Source organism: Camelus ferus, chromosome 27 (assembly GCF_009834535.1).
Source record: "Camelus ferus isolate YT-003-E chromosome 27, BCGSAC_Cfer_1.0, whole genome shotgun sequence".
NCBI lineage: Eukaryota > Metazoa > Chordata > Mammalia > Artiodactyla > Camelidae > Camelus > Camelus ferus.
Window position 1 is genome coordinate 13,976,145 of NC_045722.1, and position 26,037 is coordinate 14,002,181.

Below are 26,037 nucleotides of genomic sequence, written 5' to 3' on the forward strand. Positions count from 1 at the left end.
ATCCGATCACTAGAACGTGAGTGTTAAGGATGGATGGCAGGAATTTGGGATTAGCAGATACCAACTACTACATATAACATAGATATACAGCAAGGCCCTACTGTACAGCACAGGGAACTACATTCAATATCCTGTAATAACCTATAATGAAAAAGAATCTGAAAAAGAATATAGAGAGGTGTATAACTGAATCACTATGTTGCACACCAGAAACTAACACAACATTGTAAAGCAACTATACTTCCACTGGGGAAAAAAAAAAAAAAAAGAACGGATGGCCGGGACCGAGACCAGGCATGAGAGATGATGACGAGGTCCTGGTTTAAGGCAGCAGGTATGTAAATAGGAGAGAAAAAAAAAAAATTGGTGAGTCAGGAAGTAAAAATCGATCAGAATTGGACACTAAATTGATTTAGGGGCTCAGTGAGGAAGAGGTTAAGAATACTACCCAGATTTCCGGATTAAGTGAATAGGCAATGTGATCGTGCTTTTTCTCCAAGGAAAGAAACATAGGAAGAGATGCAGATTTGAAGGCTTCATTTAGTGCAGTTCTGTTTTGTTTGAGCCGGACTGGTTGGTTTCGAACGTGTTCACCCTGCGCTAAACTGATTCTCCTGGGTCTCCCTTTCTTCATCAGCTAAGTGTCTAGTGTGGATTGGATTACAATTTTGAAATCAGGCTCTCTCGTGCATCTCCCTAGTACTTTTTCCAATGAATTCCCATCTGAGCTAAACTGCAAGGTTAATTTAATTCATGCAAACGTGAGTTCCATCATTTCTTGCTCAGCAAAAAGGCTGCTCAGGGCCACATCATCGAGTACCAGGCTGCTCCATCTTTCCCCTCCATTCCTTGGCCCCATCCCCGTTCCTCTGCAAGCTAGTTGGGCCTCTTGTTCAAGAGGCTACCCCCCCCCACTTCTCAAACACACCTCCCTTAGCCATTCCGCCTCTCCCTACGGCTCACCCACCCCCGATTATGTTTGCTGCTTTGCTTTGCCAGCTTTAAGCTGCTGTGTTTTCCATTCCTGACATCTGGGTCTTGTTCCTGCCTCCCAGCAGCAAGACCTCTGCATTATTTATACCATTGCCACGAGAAAATGAAGGCGAGGCTGGAGCGAGAAGGAGGCTAATTCTGGGGAAGGTGATGGAAACCCAAATAGCGGTGTTTCCAATTGCCAACCAAGGCTCACTAAAGCCCGAGAGACTCCAGCTGGTGCACGGCATTTTGCAGACGGCATTCAGCCCAAGCTCCTGACTGGAATAAACCTCTCTGTGACGGAAATGCTCTTGGTGGCACATTCCATCATCCAAGAGCTCCGTTTGCAAGACCGCATTCCTCAGCCCTTTTACGGACAGCCGTGCTCTCTTCTTAGTAAGCGTTTCATCTTGAGTCATCAGCAACAAGAGTCATGGCGCAGGTGCACCGTAGGGGGCATGTGTAGAATTTATCCCCATAACTACCTGAAAGGGGAATTTATGCTCCTTTCCCTTTCCTAAAGTGAGAGACTTTCGCCTAAATTGGGCCATTATAGGTCAGAGTTCCAACATGGTCTTAGAAAAACAGCCTTTACTTACAAATCAGTTTTGACCCCCTCCAATGGCCAATGTGGGGTGAATTTGTTCACATTAAACTCAGCTGAACGTATCAATAACTAACTGGTTATGAGATTTCCCACAGGGGACCCTTTATTACCTGTAGTAAAATGCTAGAGGAGGTTTCCTGCCATCCCAGTGGTGTGTATTCTAATGGCCCTCTTTCCAGAGTATTTGTTACATCGAGAGAACCCATGTAAATGAACGCAAAGGCACACAGCTCAGTACGTGGCTTTGTTTTGTATACAGTGCCCTTCTGGTAAGTAATAACCATCTTAATCTCTGCTATTGATTTAAATGCTTGATCTGTGCCAGTCACGCTGCTAAGGTTTTACACACATGTACGATCAGTCTAAAATTCCTGACAGGAGGCTATCACTCAAATTTACAGATGAGGTTCAAATTCTACTAAGGTTAAAGGAGGTTAAGCGACTTGCATATGACCACCCATTGAAAACCACTCATTAATAAAATGTGCTTTCTTTCCAACTCTGATCAGTCTGGCTCCAAAGATTTTCCAAAACAAAAGATCTCACAACATTAGATTTATCGATGATGAAAAGCCTGTCAATCAGCAAAAATAAAAGACTGGACGACCAGGCTGACCCTGAGGTCTTGCCTAAGCTGATTTCTCCTCCCCATCTCTGGCCAGTGGTCCCTCCATGAGCAGTGAGTTTAACACCCAGAGAGGCACTTATGCAGGGAGTCCTTGGTAGGCTCCCCAGCAGTTAAAACTGCTCTTTTCCCTCCAGTTTTAGACATTGAAAGGAAAGAAGCAGCAGCCTGGCTGCCAGCTTTGGACACAGTCCCTGCGACCTTTCAGCCCAGGTGAGGCCTCTGCCACCTGACTCACTCAGTCGCAGGTACTAAAGCTCTCAAGGTAGAAGTGTTCACCTACCCACCTACCCATGCCTCCCAGTCCGTGAGAGGAGGCTTGTCCCCATTCCCTGGTTTGCGTTCCTATCTTGGAGGACTGTTGGTTGTCTTGGACCATAGGCTGGAATGTGCTTTGGCAAGCTCTGCTTTCTGGGACTAGAACTTTGTACTGTGTGTCCAAAGCCATTGGCCATGATCATCCCTGCCCTGCTCCGCTCACGAGATCAGTCTTTCCCAGACACGTGCATTGAGCAGACGAAGCACAGGTCTCCTCGTGTCCTCCTGCGAAGCCTGTTTTGACTCGCAGCCCTCTACCACAGAGAATAGCGTTAGAGCCAAACTAGCCTACCTGGCCCCGTCTCCGCAAATTTCTTCCCTTTTTCCCCATTTCCACCAGCTCTGGGCAGAGGCATCTTCAAAGGGGCTGAAAGGAAACACTGATCCAAGCAATTCCCTTCCTATTTCCCCTCCACTCTGACTCCTAACCTCACTCCATTTCGCAAAAAATGAAAAATAAGGAATCTGCTCAGAGTTCTCTGAAAAATCTGACTGATCCTCCCTGTAGCATATGGAGGACATCAGATTTCCAAGCCCTGTGATACACAGAAGGTTCACTGGAGATACCAGCGAGGAAGGGAGAGGAAACATCTTCTTTGCTTTCTGACGTAAGTTTATCCAAGACACTTTAGCAATGCACTTAAGTGTGGAGTATTTATGTCCCTGAAAGCACCTATAAACATGGTTTCTCGTATGCTAAAGAAGCACTGTTTAATCATTATTCTGATAGCATGGGAACAAATTTAAATTTTAAAAAATGCAATTAAATAATAATAATAATAATAATAATAATAATAATAATAATAATAATATTATTATTATTATTATTATTATTATTATTATTATTATTATTATTATTATTATTTTATCCAGGACCTCCATGGGGTTTTTTCATTTGTTTTGTTTTTTGGTTTTCGGATTTTTTTCCCCCTACTATATATATATCGTCAAATACAAAAAGAGGAAAATTCTAGATTCAGTACCTTAGCCTGAGTCAGTAAAAATAAGCAACAATAACATTGTTCTTCTGCAACTTCTGAGGAATAAAGTCGCGATAAAATAGTGTATATAGAGCATCTTGAGATCCTCGGAGACAAGGCTTTAGGAAGAGACATGCCATTTCTTTTTGCCCTCTCCTTTCATGCCTTTTTTGAAAAAGAAGCTGATTAACTAAAAACATATGCCAGAGGGACAGAATAAGACCAGGAAAATCGTTTAAGTAGCTGAAAGTTCTGTTCCATCAGGCCCCGGAGAAAGATAAAACCCAAATATGCCCTCCCCGTCCCCAGGCAGCAGGCGGCCTGGTCTGTGTGAGCGGTAAACGGAAATCAATGAGCTGCTCAAAGCGCGCTCAGTCCCTTTTCACCAACTCGCACTCACAGAGCAAGAGCCGAGGGGATGGGGATCGATGCCTCTCCTGATTCCGAAGCCCAGATCCTCTGCAGCAGCACAGGGGCCAGGCAGCTACAACAGCCCAGCTCAGAAGAGGCCACGGGCCTGGCTTCCCGGGAAGCGCCTGAGAGCTTTCCTCCACGCCCCAAGCCCCGCCCTACTGCCCCGGGGCCACATACCTCCTGGCCCTGGTGGGGAGCGCCGCAAAGAGGAACTCTTCAGCGCCTCCCACTGGTTGATTGTCAAGCCTGTCTACTTCTCTGGGCTTCTCTGCGTCCACGCCTTTTCTCTGGCTGGAGCTTTCTGACTTCTAATGGATCTTCTTCTCAGCCTTTCTACTCTGTTCTGGCAAAGATATCTCCCTTGGCTGGACTTGCATGCCTCTATGCTGGCCAGTTTTATGCTGCATTTCAAAGCTGTGTGACTTAGCTTTGATTTCTTTATCTTTAATTCTAAATAAAGTTAAATATGTCCATGCACAGATCTCGAATGAGTTTTGAGTCAGTGGGTTTTGCTGTAACTAACTCCTCAATCAAAATATAGAACATTTCCACTAACCTAGAAAGTTCCTTCCTGCCCCTATCCTATTATTTAATCCCCTGCTAGAGGCAACCACTGTTCTGATTTACTGAGCTTCAACTTTGCATAAATGGAAACGTAGAATATCTGTTTCTTAGCATCTAGCTTATTCCACTCAATGTGTTTCTGAAATTCATCCATATCGCTGAGTCTATCTGTAGTTCATTGCTGATGCCTTTAGCATTTTATTGCTGAATAGTATTCCAATGTATGAATATGCCAATTTTGTGTGTGTTTCTGGGCTTTTGGAATGTACTGGATCTGGAGATTTCCTGATCTTCTAACAAACAAGAGATACAGAAAATGGAAGTTCAAGAAAATGGGAAAGGGTCCATAAGATCAATGTAATGTGAGCTGAATCTATGCCATCAGTTAATAAAAAGTGTCCTTTCTTTTGGTCTGCAAGGTGACCCCCGAGCATAGAAAACTCACCAGGTCCTCAATTTCACAAGGTAGAAGAGCTAAGAGTTCATAATCAGGCCTGTAGACCTCCAAAGAAAGACTATTTCTCTAATTTACTACCAGGAAAACCAAGAAAAACCTTTACTCATCGTTCAACTCCAGCTCATATGGCATCTCCACTCTCCAGCTTTTCCATAACCTTGAGGGAAGGCGGTTCAATCTCTCATCTGTGTTCCTACAACTCACATGAGCCTTGGTTACAATTTTTATCATTTTTTAACTACATTGGTTTCTTTGCAGACCTGACTCCACTTTCTACCAAAGAAACATGGACTCCTCAAAGAAAAGGACAATCTTTTTTTTTTTTAATAGCTTTGTACCTTCTGGCTCCCAGCACAATGATTACATACACAGTGTAAATGAGTGGACAAATGGATAGCTGCCCGGATGGATGGATGGATGGATGGATGAATGGATGGATGGATGGATGGACGGATAGATGTGTGGATATTTGGATGGATGGATGGATGGATAGGTGGATGGATGGATGGGTGGATGGATGGATGGAGGATAGGTGGATGGATAAAACAATATGTCAAAAGTGCCATATTGCTCATAGACTTAATGAACTGCCAGGTCTTTGGCAACCCCCAGAAGTATCATGGTAGTACTTTCTCTCACTGTCTTGCATTCTCATTGGTCCTGAGAATTCATGTTATTCTATCTGCCCATAGGTAAATGCCTCAATACCATCTAGAACCAGAATGTGGCTTCCTGATGCTGAAGAAATATTTTCATTAGAATCAGAGATGGGGCGAAGTCACACTTAACCTGCCACCATGGAGCCCAAGAGGCAATCTTGACTCTGGCAATCTTCCCGGTACAGGACAAGCCTGAGAACTGAATGAGTGATGGTGCTTCTGCTGTCAGCAGGAGGCTGGTTAATTATAGCCTCATAGGTAACTAAAAGGTGATGTGGAGCCTACTAGAGAGCTTTGTGACACTGTGAATTGTGTTTAGTGCTCAGCTGTTTCTCACCCACCTCTCAGATGGTCCCAGCAGGAAACAGGTCTGTGGCTGTCATGTTTACAGTTAATTAATGTTTATTTATATTTTTAAACAAGACTTTCACCTGTCACGCTTTAAAATAAATGTTCCGCTCTTCAATTAGAGGTTGTCAGAGCGGAGAGGAATCCTGTTTGTTACGGGTTGAATGTGTGTATGCTTAAATGTGTATCAGATTGGAACCTCTTTTTCTGTAAGTCTCTCTCTCTCCTCCCAGAGGCTAAAGCTTCCTACTCAGAGAGACATATTTTTCAAGATCTTGACCCTGAGACTGGTGATCTGCTATGCAGGCCATGAACTTGCTTCTGGAGGGTAGACAGCATAGATTATAGTGTCTCTTTGGATGGGGCGTGGGGGTTGGCAGGAAAACATTGTGCATTTTGACCAACAAGCATTCTTAAAGGAAAAGGATGTGCTTGGTTCTCTTTGCAATAAAGCATTGACTCAGCAAGTATGAAGTGTTCAAACCCTGTACCTGCCAAAGAAAGGCCTGGCCCTTGACTGGCTCCTGGGAGATCACCTTGACATCTTAGGAATATTCAGTTAGGTAAGAGTGTCTTTCTCAACCTGGGGCCTTGGACCTTGTGAGGTTGGTGCTGACAATGTGATATATGCTGGGTGGGGCTCTTGTGCCACAAAGTGTCAGTCTGACCTCTGAAGGACTTACAGACTGAGTAACTAAGACTGGTCATGTGGGGTACCACGGCTACAAAATAACCCCTGATAAAAGGACCTCGACTCCTAGGCGTCAAGGCTCAGGGGAGCTTCCCTGGTTGGAAACACTCTGCACGTTATCACACGTCATTGCTGGAGAATTCAGCAGTGTTCAAACAACTCGACTGGGAGCAGACACCTGGACTTACACCTGTCTCTCCTGGACTCTGCCCTAGCGCTTTTTATCTTTGCTAATTTTAATCTGTATCCTTTCACTGTAATAAACTGTAACCATAAGCCTAAGAACTATTCTGGGTTCTGTGAGTCTTACCAGGGAATCACTGAACCTGAAGATAGTCTCAGGGACACCCTAACACATCCTCTCAAAGAGTAGGTGATGAGGAGACATGGGGTTGCAGCGTAGAAAAACAGGTGAGAACAGAATCTCAACTCTACCATATGCCTCCTGGGGATCTCAAGGAAATCACTTGACCTCTTAATCTTTTTGAGATTTAAATATGATTCTATATAAGATACTCATCCATTGTTTCACTAGCTGCTCATTGAATGTGCCACTGTCTTGATTACATAGTATACAATCAAAACGTGGTTAATGGTGGGGTGATTGTTTGAAGTTTGGCCATCTGTGAGCTTCTCCACATGATTTTAAGTCCCTTAGGTTAGATGAGCACTCTAAATTTGGACATATGCCCCTCTGCATTTTTGCAGACAGATATGTTCACAATTTGTAGTCAATAAATGATCATTTTTTACAGTTACTTGGTTAGCTTTGCCTCCTAACTTACCTTGGCCCTAAGCCTCTGGATTCAAATAGTCTGTTTTTCATCAATTGCACAGTTACTGTAGGCTTGGGAGAAAAGGTTACCCATGAAAGTGTGTAGAATGGTGCCAGTATCATCTTGGGAATGTAAAAAGTACCAGCTGAATGTGAATCTGAACACCTAGAGGATTGTTTTCTTTCCAAATGCTATTTCGTAGATGTATATACATTTTTTCCTTGACCAGTAACTGAAAAAAACAGAAAAATAAAGACCCAGGAAATGGGATGAAATACAATTTTTTGCCCAGTTTTCACCAATGAGTATTGAACTAATGGTTTGTCCAGGAACCAATGGTTCCTGTTGTGCATTAAATTGTTTCACAAATAGATATGTTGAAGCTCTCATCCCCAGTACCTATGAATGTGACCTTATTTGGAAATAGCCTCTGCGGATGTGATTAAGATGAGACCATACTGAAGCAGGATGGGCCCTATAAGAAGAGAGAAATTTATACCCAGACACACACAGAGCAAAGATGGCAGAGACTGGAGTTGTGCTCCCACTAGCCAAGGGATGCTAAGGGTTGCTGGCAATCACCAGAAGCTAGAAAGAGGCAATGAAGGGTTCTTTCTCAGAGGCTTCAGAGAGATCAGAGCCTGCTGACACCTTAATTTCCAGACAGCTAGACTCCAGAATTGTGAAATAATACGTTGCTGTTGTTTTAAGCCACCCCATTGGGGGTACTTTGCTATGGCGGCCTTGGGAAATGAACATGCACCCCTCCCCTCCATCCCCATTAGAGCTTGTCATACACAGGTCTTTTGCTTGTGTCTGGTTTCCTTGCCTGGACAGAAGGTCTACTACCTCCTGGAAGGCGGGAGGAAAGGGCCAGGAGTGTGGAAGCAGAGGGAAGTAACTCACCACGGGCCTCCGGCCGACGCTGCCCAGGTAGTGGAGGAGCCCTTTGGCGTGGTAAATCGTGGGCTGGAGATGCGCACTGGGAGACAGCCATTGTCTGTTCAAATCCTCCCCTCTCAGGGAGCATCTGTGACTGCAGGAACAAACCACAAGCCAACAAATACACATTTAGAGGAAAATAACTCGAGAAAATAAAGCTTGACAAGACAAACAATTAAAGTAATGAATCCAACTTCCCTCTGACTTCTGCTCAATTGGCATCAATTGACGATGTCCAAAAATCCACAGATCTGTCCTCTAAACTCCCAATATGTCATGATTATTCACAGCCCCCAAAAGAACTGGGAACCATACTTAACTTGATTTTGGGTTACCACTGTTTTAAGGCAAAGTTTAGGAAATGTAGTTCCCTGCTATGTGCATCCACAGAGAACAAATTCAGTCCATTTCTCTAGGCTCTGGGACCTTCAGTTGGACAAATGATTGAGCTGAGCTCAATCTATATTGTTGGATTTGTTACAAAGATATTTCTAGCTGGCCCAATAACTCTGCCAGGTGGATATGACTGCACTCCAGTGAAGAGACTGACGCTTAGAAATGGTTAAATAAATGGCCCAAGATCACATAACTTAGATCTAGGCTTCACACCCAGCTCTGTTTGCCTCTGAAAAAAAAGCATAAGGCTGTTTCTACCATCACTACTGCTTCCTCCCTGTCCATGCAGATGACACAGGAAGCTTGACATTTACCCAGAGAGCCAGAGTATCTTTTTCAAAGACATCATCATGGAATATTAGCACTAGAAATGAGCTCAAAATCGTACATCTCCTCATTTGGGAAAAGGAGAGGCTCACATCTGAAAGTATCAAGTCCTTTGACAAAGATAACACAACTGGTTAGTGTGAGCACTGACTGCAATTCAGAGGGAAGGAAACTGAGACGCTGAGTGGCAGGTAAGGGCATCCTAAAAGCCCAGGACCACCAGAGATTCCCAAGTGCAGCCCATTCTCCGGGGAGGCTCCCGGAAGCCCTGCTAAGATGTTATTTACCCAATAGGGCTAACAAGTGAGGTGCCACAGAATAGAAGGAAGCAGTGCAGCATCTCCATCACCTGGTCCTCCCAACCCCCTAGTCAGATCCCTACCGCCACCTCCTGCTGCCCTTGTCCTTCTATGCGTCAACTTGCTCAGATTGCGCACAGCTCCCTCTGAATAATTGTGCCTGTTTGCCTCCTTGCCACAACCCCCCTCCCCAAGCTCCATCCCTTCCAACCAACTCAACTTTCAGGCATCAGCACTGCAGGGAAACTTTCTTTGATCCCCAGGCCATTACATTCTGCCCCTATTTGTTTTAACAGCATCTTTAATTAGAGTTTTTATAAAACCTTTTTGAATTTTCAAAAATTTTTAATTTATTGTTATTTCCTTTGCCTTTGCAGTTAGATTGTAAGCCTCCTGGGGCCAGAAATAGTTTCATTGTTACCATCAGGACCCTAATACAGAAACTGTGTCAGAGTTGGTATTCAGGAAGTAATTTGGAACCAAAAAAATACACTAGCATTTAAATATAGAATCAGATACGTTTTCCATTTAAAGAAGAAAAAAGCACTATATTCAATAAATCTTGGAGGTGGGAAGGAAAAAGGTTCAGCCTCCTCCTTTCACCACTTTTCAACTCATGTTTCTGAAATTATCTTTAAATATTAGTTTCCTGCTGCATGTCAGCCCCCTTCACAGCTCACTGGAAACTGAAAATCTTTAGATTAATCATTTATCCCTATTTCACCATTAAAATATTTTGACTTAAGAAATGGTAGGGTTTTTGCACTTTCCTCTCTGACTTTTTTGTTCTTTTCTTGATTTTTTTTCTCCATCTTCTTTCTAATAGCAATGACATCTTGAAATAGGGTTTCTGCCTGGCGACCAAGGATAAAGGGAAAATTTGAATGGAAAGAAGCCAGTGTCCCAGACTTGCTCCTGTGTTTAAATGAATTTCTTTTCTCACATCAAGGTACTTGCAGGCACAACAGCCCAGAACCTCAGGATTTTCTTTAACTGCTCTGTGAGTCTCCCTGCCTTGACCTGGATTCTTATCAACACTGGGGACTTGTTTTTCCCTCATAACGTCAAAAGTAATAAAATCAGTGGCAGCCCCTTAAAAGCATTCCTGTTTGTATAAATGAAAATGCAGGCATTATACGTGTCTAGCAGCCAGCAATTCCACACAACTTCCTCTACCTCTTCATTCCATATGCTCCATGGAGACCAAGTTCAAGGGCAAGGTCCACATGGAAAAGACTCAGAGGTTGCCACACAGCAGAAAGATCAGTGTAGATTACAATTCCAAAAAAAAAAAAAAAAAAAGTTTTGTGTTGCAATTAGAATAAGTCTGAGCGTTGGTTAAGAAGATCAAGTCCCAGCTCTCAGCTCTGTCACCAGATACGGGATTTGGGAACTCTTTGAGAGTCAATATTCTCACATGCAGTACAAGATAGGTATGTCTAGCTTACCTCCCAGGCTTATTTTGAGGGGCGAATGAAGTACCTGTTTTACATATCTCCATGGAGAAATACCTATGGAACTCTGACTCCACCATTGTCATGTCCATGTCATGTCTACACCTATATCCACATGCACATCTCCATCTCTATCTGTGTCTGCATCTCCATCCACACCTATAATGCTCAGGGATGCAGAGCAACACTTGGACTATGCTCATTAGTTCCTTGTCTCATCCTAATATTCTTCCTTAGGAAGAATAATCAGCAAGCTATACGCAGGTTGATTGGAAAGGAAGAGAATCTTGGCTAAGAACCTCAGACAAGAGGCTGTGGTTAGTTTTAAGTTCAAGCTGACTTGAGCACACTTAAGGATGGAAGCCATGAGACTGAAGAGAAAAGAATTTATCTAAGGGAAAAAATGCAAGGAAATAACAATGTGAATTGCTGGACAGACTGGGAGCCATTAAACAGTACAAAGGGGAGAATGACATGGAAGATTGTCTAAGTACATGGATTTGGAGAGAAACTGGGCCAGTGTGAGACTTAGGCAAGCTGTTAGTTTGGGATAAATTTTGTTTCTTTTGCAGGGGTCGAGGCAATGATGCATGCCTTTGGCATACGAAGGTTGTGTGAACTTGGGAAACCCATCTGTGTGCACTTGCGCTCGGCGTTCTGTGTGTGGCTATGATTTTGAGAGTATCCATGTGTGTGCCCATGGCTTCAGCAGTTCCTACATCTTTGCAATTGCAGATTATTACAATATGTACTACACCTAACTCGAGTGCTTTTCCTTTTAAAGCAAATCCATTTTCTCCCAATCTCCAAATCCATTTGGCATTTTGTGTTAATAATATCAGAGACTCATGCAGTCAGAGGAGCCGCTTCCACTCTTCCCAGAGATTTGTTTAAAGCATCTGAAGATGAAATGCGCCCCATCTGATTATCTACTGTAGCGTTTCTGAAATGACAGCTGCTCCCTCTATGTGCAGAGAATTAGCAGATGGACAGCCTATGACCGGCTGGCAATGAATTCAGTGCCTCTAATTTCTGAAAAGGGGTCATCCCTCAAATAGAGTTTGAAGTCCTGCTTTGCTCATGAGGAGAGTAAAATGGTAGCATTGCTATACGCCACCCCCCCTATTGAAAATCACACACTTACAGAGGGGGAAGAAAATACTTCCTTTTGGTTTCCGCAGGGGAAATCATTTGATCCAAATAGCCCTCCTTATTTTTTTTTTTTTTAAAGAAAACACTTGGGTTTAAGTACAGTCTAGTTTAAGATAAAGCCTTGGTGCACAAAATGTGTTAGATCTAGGGTGACCAACCATCCAGTTTGCCCTGGAATGTTGTGGTTTTAGTCTTGAAATTTCTACATCCCAAGAAACACTTCAGTCCCTGGTAAACTGAGACAACTGGTCACCCTGACGCTAGCTTCAAATTCTAGGGGGTGTTTCAAAAGTAGGGCCCCAGATCAGAATTGGGTCTGACTGTTAACATTGACTTTGAATGCTCTAGCTGGGGTGCACCCTGCTGCCTGCCTCAGGCACCTTCACTCCCTAGTTTTATCTCCGAGCGCCTTTCATGCATATTAGGAGTCTGCTCTGTTCTAGGTATTTGCAGCCGGTGTCCAGGATGTCTCTCTAACCATCAAACCTGCAGTTTTTGGTAGGACAAATTCCTTCTCTTAAGAAAAAAAAAAAGGTTTTTGATCTCCTGAAAAATATGGCCATTTTATGACCAAGCAAAAACATCTCAGCCAAAAGGATCAAAAAATGAATCAGGTCCACTAGACACTGACACAACATTGTAAACTGACTATACTTCAATCAAAAACCAAAATGAATCAGTAGGGCCAGTCCTAAGAGGTCACTGAATAAAAGCCACCAACTTCATAGTATCCTAAGTAAAGGACAGCTTTAAAGACTAGACAGACTAAGGGAAATAAGTCACTAGAAGCCACTTTTTTTAAAACATTAATTGTGGATTTTACGTATCTGCTAAGAATAGGGCTTACTGTGACAGGAGAATGGGAAATAAGTAATACAAACAAGGGCCTTGAAAAGTAAACCCTGAGCTACAGCTACCCTGAAGCAAAGAAAAGACCACAAGTCAGAGGAAGAAAGAGGAAAAGTGAGCCGCTTCCTGAAAGAGAATCTATAAAGCTGCAGTCAGACAATAAAATGATTCGAAAGTCCCCCATCCACCCGTGACTGATAAAAGGAGAGACGGGGCCCATCAGACCGAACTGAGTGATGCCAGGCTTGATAATATTAGCACCCGCGGCACAGCAAGCTCTGAACTCTAAAGAGAGGCAGCGTGTTTGAGATTTAGCAAGCGCTTCACCATTCACTGCACAGCCTAGAAACAGGAGGCAGCATGGCTGCAGGAGGAGAATATTTATCAAGGTAAAGAGATGCAGGGGGGCTTCAGGACACGACAGAACAGCATGGGGCTCTCTGGGCCAGACACTGCACCTAGAGCTTTCCGAATGAAGTTCATCGCTTGGATGGGGAAAGGGAGGAAAGAGGGAAAAACAAAAGGCAGCTTCATCATAAGGCCACAATTGTTGTACAGCTCAAACCATCAGGGCTGCCACGGACATATGATTATGTTCAAGATATTTTCATCGTGCAGAATGCTCAGAGAGGCAAGGATCTAGAGAGAAGGGGAATAGAAGAGATCAAACCCAGGTGTCTCTCAACACCTCCAAGAACCCAGCAGTGTGGCACCAGCAGCCTGATCACCCCAGAACCGAGGTATAGGAAAGCCAAGGTCTTTAAGAGATGGGCCAGAAGCACTGACCAAGGTTCAGGTGCCAGCTTTGTTAAATAAATGACCCAGTGTTGACACGTGAACCTAGGTGTGTCCAAATCGAAACTGGTTGTCTCTAGGCCCTTGTTCCTTAGAGTATGGCCACCAGGCCACAGCATCAGGGTCAAGTGGGGGCTTGTCAGATACGTAGAAACCTGAGTCCCAGCCCAGAATTTGCATTTTGACAAGATCCCCGGGGAGTCTGTATGCAAATTTAGTGCGAGCAGCAGTGCCTAATACTATTCCTTCAGGAAAGAAAGAAAATTAACACTGACAAGGGAACTATGAACTTAAAGACTTCATTGCCACCACACTTCCAGGAACCTAGAACATAAGCTATTTAAAAGGTCTAGCATCTCACCGAGAGCAAGCACCAGCTCCAAACGTTTAGAGAGGCCTCCTCCCCTCCTTCCCACCCCATGTCCCCACTATTGTATTAGCCTCTTGCATGTCTTAATCGGAAAACCAACATAGAGTTAAGATGAAAATGTGTTTTTATTTCTTAAGTTATTTTGACAAGTCTAATTTCATAATATCACACAAGCATCCGATGGAACAATTCAAAAGATGATAAGATTAAGACAAGCTTAGGTCAGGTCAGACTAGATTAAGGAGTGAGCAAATATAGGTGAACCCTAGAATATCGCTTGTATAAATCAAGTATATGCAACTAGTGAATTCACCTTTCTGCATAGCATTTGATCTCATATGCAACTGACTCAATAAAAATAGTTACCCCTGCCCTGAAATAGTTAATACTCTAAGTTTTCTTAAGCTATGTTTTGAGACCTACGGATATCTGTGAAGAATTTGCCAAACAAATACAAGTCAACAGTCAAACCTTAGTCTGTGCCACCAATTCTGGGACCAGCCAGGCAATAATCACTTGAAGTCAACTGTTGCAACTGGCTGACATTTTGGACCACGTAGTAGCGTTTACCAGATACGAGTAAGAATAAGAATAAGTTCTGAACTTTTAAATCCATTAATAATCTTTGCAAAAAGTTGTCAGAATGGGAAATTGAAAAAGAACATTTTCAAAAATCAAGAACTCCATAACGTCAAAAAATTGAAAAAACAATCTTTTGAAAAATTTCAACACTCATTCATGACAAAGGCAATCAAGAAAATAAGAATTGGTGGAAACTTTCTGAGTCACATATATGTGTTATATATATATACACACACACACACACACACACACACACACATATATACACATATATATATGTATATATATGAGATTAAAGCCAGAAATCATGAAAGCCTTAAAGGAAGAACCCTTCTCTTTGTTATTTCCTGTAGTATTTATTTTTTAATTGAAATATAGTCAGTTACAATGTGTCATTTTCAGGTGTACAGCATAATGTCCCAGTCATGCATATATATACACATATTCATTTTCATATTCTTCTCCATTAAAGGTTATTAAAGATATTGAATATAGTTCCCTGTGCTAGACAGAAGAAATCTGGTTTTGATCTATTTTTATATATCGTAGTTAACATTTGCTAATCTCAAAATCTTATTTATTGGAGAAATTTCCACCAAGATCAGGTGCAAAGTAATGAAGACCACTATTACCATAATTATTCAACATATAACTAGAAGTACTATGCAATGAACTTAGACAAGAAAAATCAATTAAAAGCACACTAATTGGTAAAGAAGATGTGAAACCATATTGATTTGTCAGTGGTATTGCCAGCAATATGACCTAGAAAACCAATGATTAACTCAAGCAAAAATATAATTCAGTAACATAAAGGATATATACACCCATACAAAAGTAAATGCTTACGTAAGAGAGTGCTTGAATAACCTGATGCATTTTTTTAAAAAATGGAGTATTGTGCAACTGGTAAAAAAAAAAAAGGAAGGTATCTATGAACTCATACAGAATGGTGATTTTCAGGATATATAGTTAAGTGATAAAAAGATACATAAAATATAAAAAGCATATTTAAGAAGGAAGGAGACATAAGACAATACATATACATCTATTCATGTGAAAAAAAAATTATGAGATAAATCAGAAACTAGTAAGATTGATTACTTACAGAGGCAGATGGATACAGGATATAAAGCATGGATGAATGGGAATAGGGTAGGAGGAATAAAGGGTAAGTAACACTTCTCTGACTATCCCCCTCTATATTGTTCCAACTTTTAGAACCACATTAATGTTTCATATACTCACATGAATAAATAAATATAATCAACCATTAAATAAACATGCATAGATGTCCAAATGGATTACAGTTACAAATGAACTTAAACTCTACAGCAAATAAATCCCAGTCATGGACGTTAAGAAGGAAATAACTGACCTAAGTAACTTTAGATAAAAAATTTTGCTATAGACTCTAAAGCTAAAGACCAAAGGAACAGAACACAAATGTGTTTTTCACAGCACTGTGCAATTCTGAGCTAGCAATTCTAAGACTACTTTGGATATATTCTAGAATTGAGTAAATAAGTCAGTCAGCTATGAGCAACAACAACCAGGTTTCTCATAGTCGCAGAAAGGAGTTACAAACAAAGAATTAATTCTGTGATGTTGTATTGGAATCAGAAGTATCAGCATGAACTCATGGTTTCGTACAGAGAGACAAATAGATAAAGAAATAGATACAAATACATGTGTATTGTGTATGGTTGTATGTGTGTATTCATACCTTTATTTTCTAGCTCTGTCTACAGGAAGGACCTCGAAAGAATAACACCCCAGTAGGAATAACACCCACATAAAATGCCCAGATCACAGTTTCTAAGAACCATTATTTAATCAAAGGAATTAGGGCTTCTTAAAAAATGCCTGGCTTCAGAGGTGGGGCTGGGAAAAAAAGGATGTCAGTCTAGAACATATTTGGTGCCAGAAAGTAAAAAAGTACTCAGAAGTAATGGGGACATGTTAAAATGACAGAGGAATCCATTTTAAGGGAGTCCCAATGACCAAACATAGTAAGAACTGAACAATAAAATAAATAAAGTAATATATTATTATCCATAAATAAATATTCATGTTTGTACTTATACAGAGAAAGAGAAAGGAAGGAATGAAGCAAGGAAGGAAGGAAGGAAACGGCTCTTCATTTCAGTAGAATTCCAATTAGCAAATACAGAAGGAGTGAAGGAAAATAGTTATCTTTTGTGAAATATCACATTAGTAATTGTTGCAAGCAAGAATCATCAATGGATGCTAAAATTAGTGGGTGAAAGAAAATATGAGGAATAACAGAATATGTACATGAACTCAGAGTATCTCTCCACAAGATGCTTATTCTTTTAAAGACAAAAAATAGTGACTTTATGGTGAAGAAACCTAACAGACACCCCCTTAACCAACTGATCGAAGGGAACATCACCATCAGTGATACGTGGCAACATCAAACACCCAATGACACAGTGACAGGAGACACTAAGAAGGCCACAGCACCACCTATGTGATGCTCTTGCCAAAAATACAAAATACGAGTCTAATCACCAGACAAACCTGAATTAAGATGTATTCTCCAAGTAACACAACAGCACTCCTCAAACATCCAGATCAAGAAAAACAAAGAAAAGACTGAGAAACTATTTTAGATTGGAGGAGATTAAGAAGACACAACTATTAATTGCCTTGTTGTGATCCTGGAGAAAGAACATTACTGGCATGATGGGTGAAATCTGACGAATGTCTGTAGAGTAATTAAAACGAGTGGCTTGATGTTAATTTCCTGAGTCCCGTCATTATACTGTGGATAAGTGAGATGATAGCATTTGAGGAAGATGGATAAAAGATATAAAGGGGTTTTTTGTACAGTTATTACAACTTGCCTGACAGGTGTCCATTATTTCATAATAAACACTTGAAAGATTTTCAAAAGTTGTAATTTGAAAAGAAAGAAATTATCTAATTCATGAAAAAAACAATATGTGTAAGAACTAGAAAAACTCAGAAGTGATGTAACAACTCAATAAATGGTTAGAAAAAGAAAATATAATTTTGTAAATGAAACCTGGAGTAGAAAAAATATGAGTGACTAAACCTGACAAATAATGCCTTATGAGAAAAACGTGAAAAGAAAAACATTTTTTAATCCTAAGGAAACAAAGAGAGAGATTGAAAGGATTGAAAATGACACATGATGACATACACTGAAGACAGGCGAACAGGGACCCACACAATAAGAGCGTCTAAGAAAGAAATCAAAGCCAAGGATCGAAACAAGTACTGAAAGCTTATATTGAGAAAACTCACATGAAATAATCCAAAAAAATTAAAATCCATATTGAAATAGCTTATCATGTATCTGAGAATATTGATCCAGAACAATCGACATCAAGACATCATCTAGCAATATTACTGGATTTTAAAGAAAAAGAAAACTCATTGAGGACCTAGGCAATAAAGGCAGGTGACTTAAAAAGCGAAAATTAGGTTATCCTTTTCTGACAGCAAGGCTTCGGAAGAAAACTGAGAAGTGATATTCAAAGAATTAAGTAACACATTTAAGGAAAGAACATGTGAGACAAAGACGTTTTGCCTTCAACCACAATGATCTTCAAATACAAAAAAAAAAAAAATATACTGTCACCAACATTCAAGAACTCAGGGAATATTATTCCCATGAGAATATTCTGTCCTTAGAAACATACTAGACAACAAACTCAGAAAAGCAAAACAGCCAGAGAGATATGGACATTTTCAATTTTTTATAAAAGTAACCTGTGGATACCAATGCAGCAGAATTTGTTTTACGTTATTAATAATAGCTCCTTCCACCAGAAGTTCAGTCCTTTGAAGATAAGGTTGGGTCTTGTCACATCTCTGAGTCTCCAGAGCCTAGAAGAGCACTTGGCCCACAGAAATTATTTAATAAATGTATAGGAACATAAACAAAATGGCATTTAATTTAAATGTTCTAATTTAAATGTCCTAAATGTAGTGTGTTTAGTAAACGCTTATTACAGCAAAATCACTTGCAAAGAAAAATAGTTTTCAAGACCTTCAGATGCTTCCAGACACCGCAAAAGCAAATACATACTGTCCCCAGTGTTTATTTTTATCTTAGTTGTTGTGCCTTTGATGTAAAATAAAACGAACACTTATAGTTTACATAATATCAAAAGATCGCAACACGTGAAAAACAAATTAGGTCCACCTCATCTTTTTGTGTCAGGCCAGATGATTATAAAAGCTGTTTTTCTCCTCATCACCATCATAATTAACATTCACTGAGTGCTTCTTTTGTACCAGTCTTCTGTTAACCACTTATATGTATTATCTCCACTGATCTTCCCAGTAACTCTACAGACACTTGTTATTATAATTGCCACTTTGCAGATGAGGGAATAGAGGTTTAGAGAGGTTAAGAAATTGTCTAAAATCAACACAACTAGATAGCTTCTGAATCCAGAGTATACTGCATAATACAGGAGCAGGTTACTTATAAGATGCCTGAAGTCTGAACTGTCATAGCAGCACATCTACCAGATGTTTTCAAGGGATAAAATGTGGGGAAGAAACCTACAAAAATGGACAGTCTTGCCTCCACACAGGAACCAGTGTGTCTCAGGTTCTATCTGATTTGCCCATTGAACTTTAGAGTCAAACTTTGTTTGAAGAAGAGATTACAATGCTTAACATATTAGTAATTGATGGCTTGTGAGTCCAATGCCATTACTCGATCTAGCCTTACAAGTCTTTTGACGTCTTAATCTCCAGTTTTCTCATATGTAACATTAATACTCCCCTTCACACTTGACAAGTTGGTGTAAGGTATGAAATTATATCCAAAAGACAAAAGCATTGCATAAAAACATGTTATTCATTAATTCACCAAATATTTATTGTTATAACATCTACTATGTGTCAGCTATTATTCTTATCCTGAGAAATACAACAGTGAAGAAGCCTTATTAAGAATTTACATTCTGAAGATTATCATCAAGTGGTAATTCAAGACATACTTATTATGTCCATCTTGTTTTGGTAATTTCTCAGCACAGTGACCAGCACATGGCAGGCAACTAATTCCTCATTATCTAGGGAACTCTCCCAATTCTACTGCTGTCAGAATATTTCTCTGGGCAGCCAACATCTAAATTAAAATTACAACTTTTTTATTACTGTTAATTCAACAGATTTAATGGTGGGATATTGATTTTTTCCTGATCATCTCTATCTTGGCAGGGGTCTCTGTACTGCTCTTACCTACTTTGGATTAAAAATCTCTGTATTTTCCTTGTTAGAAAGGAATCCTTGGTGAAAAAATTCCATGCAAAGCTCAAAATCATTAACACTGAGAAAAATAAAAAGTGTTTTTCATAGAATTGCAATGGGCATTTCATTCTCTTATCCTTAATGTAAGAATTGATAAAGAAGTTTACAGCTGAGATCTCCCAAAGAAGTCCATAAATTAGGACCCTTTATTGGACCATAAGACTAAATAACACCCCATATTTCTCCTCCTGAATCGAAAAAAATTCATAGTTCTTCACTTGTTCTCTTTCTCTATGCCTCAGAGGCTTCTTTCGTATTAAGGTAATTTTTCCTTATGGACCAGAAAGAATACCGGCCATTTACAACTCCCTGATGAGTTGTAAGCCAAAAGGTGTCTCCAGAGAGTGACTCTTCCCTCTCCAACTAACTAGTAGAAGCAGCAAGGAAGGTGATTCTCTGGAGGATGTCAGTGTGTTTAACTCTGGTGTATAATAAAATCCAGATGAGTCTCTTAGGGAAAGTAACAGAGATGTAGAAAAATCATTTCTGCTGATTGGGGGTTTCAGTAGCCAGGAAACATTCACCTCCTCCCCAAAAGCCATACTGATTGCCAATCCCACCCTAGACAAAGGAAGGGAGAGAATCCTTCAGGAAGTCTGGTGCTCCTTCTTCTTAAAGTCCTGGCAGGAGAAAGAATAGGGGTGATATCACTTACAATGCTGAAGAGAAAGTCAGAAAAGAAACTGTTTTAGTTTGGCTTTGACACTTGCTTCCCGGTGATCTTCGATGAGTTCCTTAATTTTGCTTGAATCAGAGTTGTCATTTGTTTAAAAAAAAATTAGGACACATGAACGCTAGCCAACGTAACTCTTTTTAAAAAAATCCATTATTCTAAGTAAAGACCTCTAAAGGAAAAGATAAAGGGAGACAAAGAGAGCCACAGGGGAGAGGAGAATAGAGAGGGGGGCTATATATATGGTTTTACTTTTTGAAACACAGATTCATAAGGAGAAAAACTGTCCAAAATTGATGACCTCATACCTGAATTTCAGCAATTGCCTCCTCCTTGGCTTTCTCATATTCCATTTCTCATAACATTTCTCTCCCAATGTGACATAAATCCAAACTGATATTCAGATTCTTCCAGTGACTCACCGTTACCCAAAGGAGGGGGTGTAACCACATGACTGGCATTCAAGGTCTTCTACAGACTGGTCCCATCACCAACCCAACTCCTGGTGAGCCCGCACATTGGCATCACCAGCAAATACTGTCCTGAATTTTCACTTAACTGAACCACATACTTAGATTATAAATTATTGGAGGATAAACTATATTTTGTATGTTTTTTGAATTTACTCCAGTTCTTACTCTCGGTAATCTCTTATTACCGCCCAACACAAACCCAGTGCTATAAGCGAGACGGAGTTCCTTGTTTTTACCAAAACTGTTCTCTCCCAACTATCAAATCCTCTCCGCATGCCTGAAATCTGATCCTTTTCTCTCTCTCTTTTTCTTCGTCTACCCACCTTTCAGGAAACTTCTCAAACCCGGCCCCTTTCTTGAGACTTTCTTTGACTGCTCCGATGTAGAGCATCTTCTCCAACCTCTGAACTCCCTTAGGAAAACAAAACCGTGAAAAGTTTATGTTATGTAGTCCACAGAGTCAGATCTGCAACTTGCTATGTAAAATTGTCTAAATTATTTAATCTTCATAAATTTGACTCCTCAATATCAGATGAGGAATATCCCTGTCTAAAAAAAAAAAATTAGTCTCTAACTCACAGATTTTTGTTTGTTTCTTAGAATTAAGCAACATTCTGAAGACACTTAGCAAAGTGCTTAGTACAGTATCAGTGGCAAACAATAACTGTTTGGATTTTTTAAGCAATTATGTATAGCATTCACGTTTGCGTCACTCTCAAATACTGTCCTGAACTTTCACTTAACGAAACTATATGCGCTTGTGCTTAGATTATAAATCACTGGATGATAAACTATATTTGTGTATTTATGTGTGTATTTTGTGTAGTCTGCTTCAATTATTACTATCACATCCTGCATTGAATGGATCTCAATAACTACTTGTTACATAAAAAAATCAGACACAAATTAGACCATAAATATAGGACTGTTTTCCTTTCTTCTTCTTTGAGATTTTCAGGAAAGCATGAGAAGAAAATAAAGATAAAAGGCTGGAAAACGATATTTTTCACTGACTCCTCAGAACGGTCTCTGTTTCATATCCGAAGAAACTGCAGTTCAGAAAGTTTACATAACTATCCATAATCCCACATTTCAAACTAGAATTTGAACCCAGGTTTTTCACCAAACTGAAAATAGGTGGCCTGAAAGTAGTCTGGAAATGTATGTACTAAAACACAATCTTCTAATATCCTTAGAGCTAGGTTCATGGACCAGAAAAAAAAAGTTATCTTTGATCTACTGTATATTTTAAACTAAAATATACACTTCAAGCTAGATAGTTAATATAACTCTTACATCTCTTTAATAAAAAGAATAATCATCAAAATTATATTTAATAGGAAAAATTCTCCTATACAGAAGAATATCTATTTTCCTTCTTCATCACTCCTCCTCCAAGATAAGATCTCAAATAAAACTTAAATAAATAAAAACATACACATTTATTCATTCAATGCCAATCTTTTTAGCTTGAGGCAGAAGCAGTCCTTTAGATAATACTGCATCTCTTCCCCAGGATCCAGATTGGGTCATCACAATCATCAAGAAGGTGTTGCTGTCTCCTCACATTCTTTCATCTGTTTTTAATTTACATTTTACTGGCCTCTGACAAGGACAGTGTAGCAGATGGCAAGTGAAATCTAATTACTGATGTCTTGCAAGTTGTGTCAAGACTCTTCAGTAAGGTTGTTTTGTCGGAAAGCTATTGGATGAGTGTTGGTTCTGTTTCCTGATGATAGGTAAAAGGAGTAAGTAGCAATGGTCTTTATTTTACCTAACTCAGAGCTTGCCAAGCAGAAACAGCCTTTTTCCCCAGGGCATTTTTCAAAAACAATCAGAGGCAATTGCTAAACATCATGGCTATCTGAGGCAGTGGACAGCAATTGTGCAAACAATGGGCTAACTACAAATTTTAAATCTAAAAGCCGAGGAAAGAAATGTCTGTAGGGGGATTTGACAATATCTCCAACCTAGTCCTGGGAATATAAGTGCCGGGGATTATGTGCATGCCTGTGTGCATGCTTGTTCGCATGCCCAGAGAAGACCTGAAAAGGCCCTGGGTTCTCACCTATGACTAACTGTGAGGTTCTACAACAGGCAGTAAGACTCAAGCAGAGTTGTCAGCTACCTGAGTATTGATGGCATGCCCCATCATGCCTACCAGCACCCCCGCAGAGGCTATGGGACTTACTAGTTTCAATTATTCACAAATTTTTCCAAAACATAAAGTACTTCCCACTCATTCTATGAGTCTGCATTACCCTGATACCAAAACCAAAGATATTACAGAAAAAACTAAATATCAATATATCTTAAAAATGTATATATCTAAAAATTCACCACAAAATTCTATCAAACCAAATGAAACAATGTATAAAAATGAATACACATGTTGTTCACAAACAAGTGGGATTTATTCCAGGATCCGGAGGTTTGTGCAACATGAAATCAATGCTAAAATCAATCAATGTAATGCACCATATTAATAAAATATAGGACAAAAAACACACGTTATTATCTCAGTAGATGCATAAAATCATTTTACAAAATCCAGTGCCCTTTCATGATAGAAAACACTCAGAAAACTAGGAAAAAGAAGGGAAATTCTTCAACATAACAAAGGGTAGCTATGAAAAACCCACAGTTGTAACACTTTATCACTGAAAGAATGAAGTCTTCCCTCTAAGATCTGGAATGAACCAAGAATGTCTGCTCTCACCACGTGCTCTCAACATTGTATTGGAAATGCTAGCCAGAGAAATTAAGCAAGAAGATGAAATCAAAAGCATTCAGATTGGAAAAGGAGTAAAATTATCCTTATTGGCAGATGAAATAATCCTATATAGAGAATCTCAAGAATCTACAGGAAAAAAAAATAAAGCTAATAAATAAGTTCAGCAAGGATACAGGTTGCTAGATTAATGTGCAACTATCAACTGTATTTCTATACACTAGCCATGAATGATCTGAAAATAAAATTTTAAAACAATATAATGGAATAGCATCAAAAAGAATAAAATACTTAGGAACAAATTTAACCAAAGAAGTGCAAGTCTTATGCACTGAAAACCACAAAACACTATTGAAAGAAATGAAAGAACACCTAAATAAATGGAATGATAGCCTCTGTTCATGAATTTGCAGACTTAATATTGTCAAAACGGCAATACTTGTCAGATTGATCCAAAGATTTAATACAATCTCTACCAAAATTCCAGCTGATCTGTTTTTTTCAGCATTTGACAACCTGAACTTAAAATTCATATGCAAATACAAGGGACACAGACTAGAGTAAACAATCTTAAAAGAGCAGAAGAACCAAGCTGAAAGGTTCACACTTCCCAAATTCAAAATCTACTACAAATGAGAAAAGAATAATCTTTTAAGAAATAGTGCTAGGAAAACTGAATACCTAAATGCAAAAAAAAAAAAAAAAAAGGCTTTTGGACCCTCTGTATCACTTCATATACAAAAATTAACTCACAGTGCATCATAGGCCTAAATAGTAGAACTGAATACTGGACTTAGGTTAGGCAATGGTTTCACAGATACATTATCAAAAGCAAAAGTAACAAAAGAAAGAGGGAGATAAATTGGATTCCATCAAAATTGAAGATTCTCAAGTATCAAAGGACACCATCAAGAAAGTAAAAAAAACCCCACAGAATGGAAGGAAATAGTCACAGATCATATATATCTGATAAGACAAAACCAAATTAAAAGCTGGGCAAAGTGTTTGAATAGACATTTCCCTAAAGCAGATATACAAATGACCAATGGGTACATGAAAAGATATTCACCATCATTAGTCATTAGCTAAATGCAATTCAAAAACACAGTAAGATACCATTTCACACACTAATTTAAGAAGGATGGCTAAATACACAGTTTATAATGTTAGAGAATGTGTATAAATTGAAACTGTTATACATTCTACTGGAATAATTTTTTTTTCTATTTTGGAGTAGTTCTGAAGTTACTTAAAATGTCAAACATAGATTCCTCATAAGACCCAGCAGTTTCACTCTTAGGTATATACCCAAGGGAACGGAAAAAATATCTCTACATAAAACTTTGCACATGGATGTTCATAGCAGAATTATTAATAGCAGCCAGAAAATGGGAACAAGCCAAATGTCCATCGATGAATGAATGGATACACAAGTGTGGTCTATCCCTACAATGGAATAATTTTGAGCCATTAAAAAGAATGAAGTTTTAAAAGGGAATGAATGAATAAGACTTGACAACATAATGTTAAGTGAAAGAAGCCATATATAAAAGACCACACATATGACACTATTTTCCTGAAATGTCTAGAACAGGCAAATTTATAGAGACAGACAGCACATTAGTAATTTCCAGATACTACAGGGGAGCAACTGCTAATGGGTTCAGGGTTTCTACTGGGGTAATGAAAATGTACTGGAATAAGATAGTGGTGATGGTTGCACCACTTTGTGAATATATGAAAAAACCACTTAACTGAACACTTGAAATGGATGAATTGTATGATATGTGAACACAAATATAAAAACTGTGAAAAAATACACTACATAGTCTAGACACTCCATTAATTAGTTCCTTAATTACTGAGGTTTTACTCTATCAGCATATGTCATGTTTATATAGTAGAACTTGGAATAACCTGTCCTTAACTTTTTAAATTTATTAATAATCTATTTGAAAATAAAAGGCACTTTATGACTAATGTTAGAAATTCTTAACTACAGCTTGCTTTCCAAATTTCCCCATATATATCAAGGACATGGTAACGATGCATTTAAATACATCTAACATACTGAATGCAGTTATTTTAAGAACTACATCAATTTTGTATGTCTTGTCTCTACTTGTTTATTAAAGATTGAGCTTTAATTATATCAGGTGTTCCCACTTGTCCTCAACTTTCCTGCTTGTTGTATGAAATCTCCAACTCTCACTTTCAGTGGGTCTATCACAACTGGTGGGTAGGTTTTCTGAAAACTAATG

The 26,037-nt window shown here is 39.4% G+C and overlaps 1 protein-coding gene across 8 annotated transcripts in view; it reads right to left on the bottom strand.

Moving 5' to 3' along the window:
• Nucleotides 1–26,037, bottom strand: part of AGBL1 (ATP/GTP binding protein like 1) — a 702,585-nt gene that overhangs the window by 374,894 nt on the left and 301,654 nt on the right. For all 8 annotated transcript variants that reach the window (XR_004315706.1, XR_004315705.1, XM_032469254.1 and 5 more), the window contains exon 19: nucleotides 8,321–8,450. Coding sequence is in view for 6 of the 8 variants with exons in the window: in XM_032469254.1 (XP_032325145.1) it covers nucleotides 8,321–8,450 (130 nt within the window). In the remaining 2 variants the exon portion in view is untranslated. The remainder of the gene's footprint in view (nucleotides 1–8,320; nucleotides 8,451–26,037) is intronic.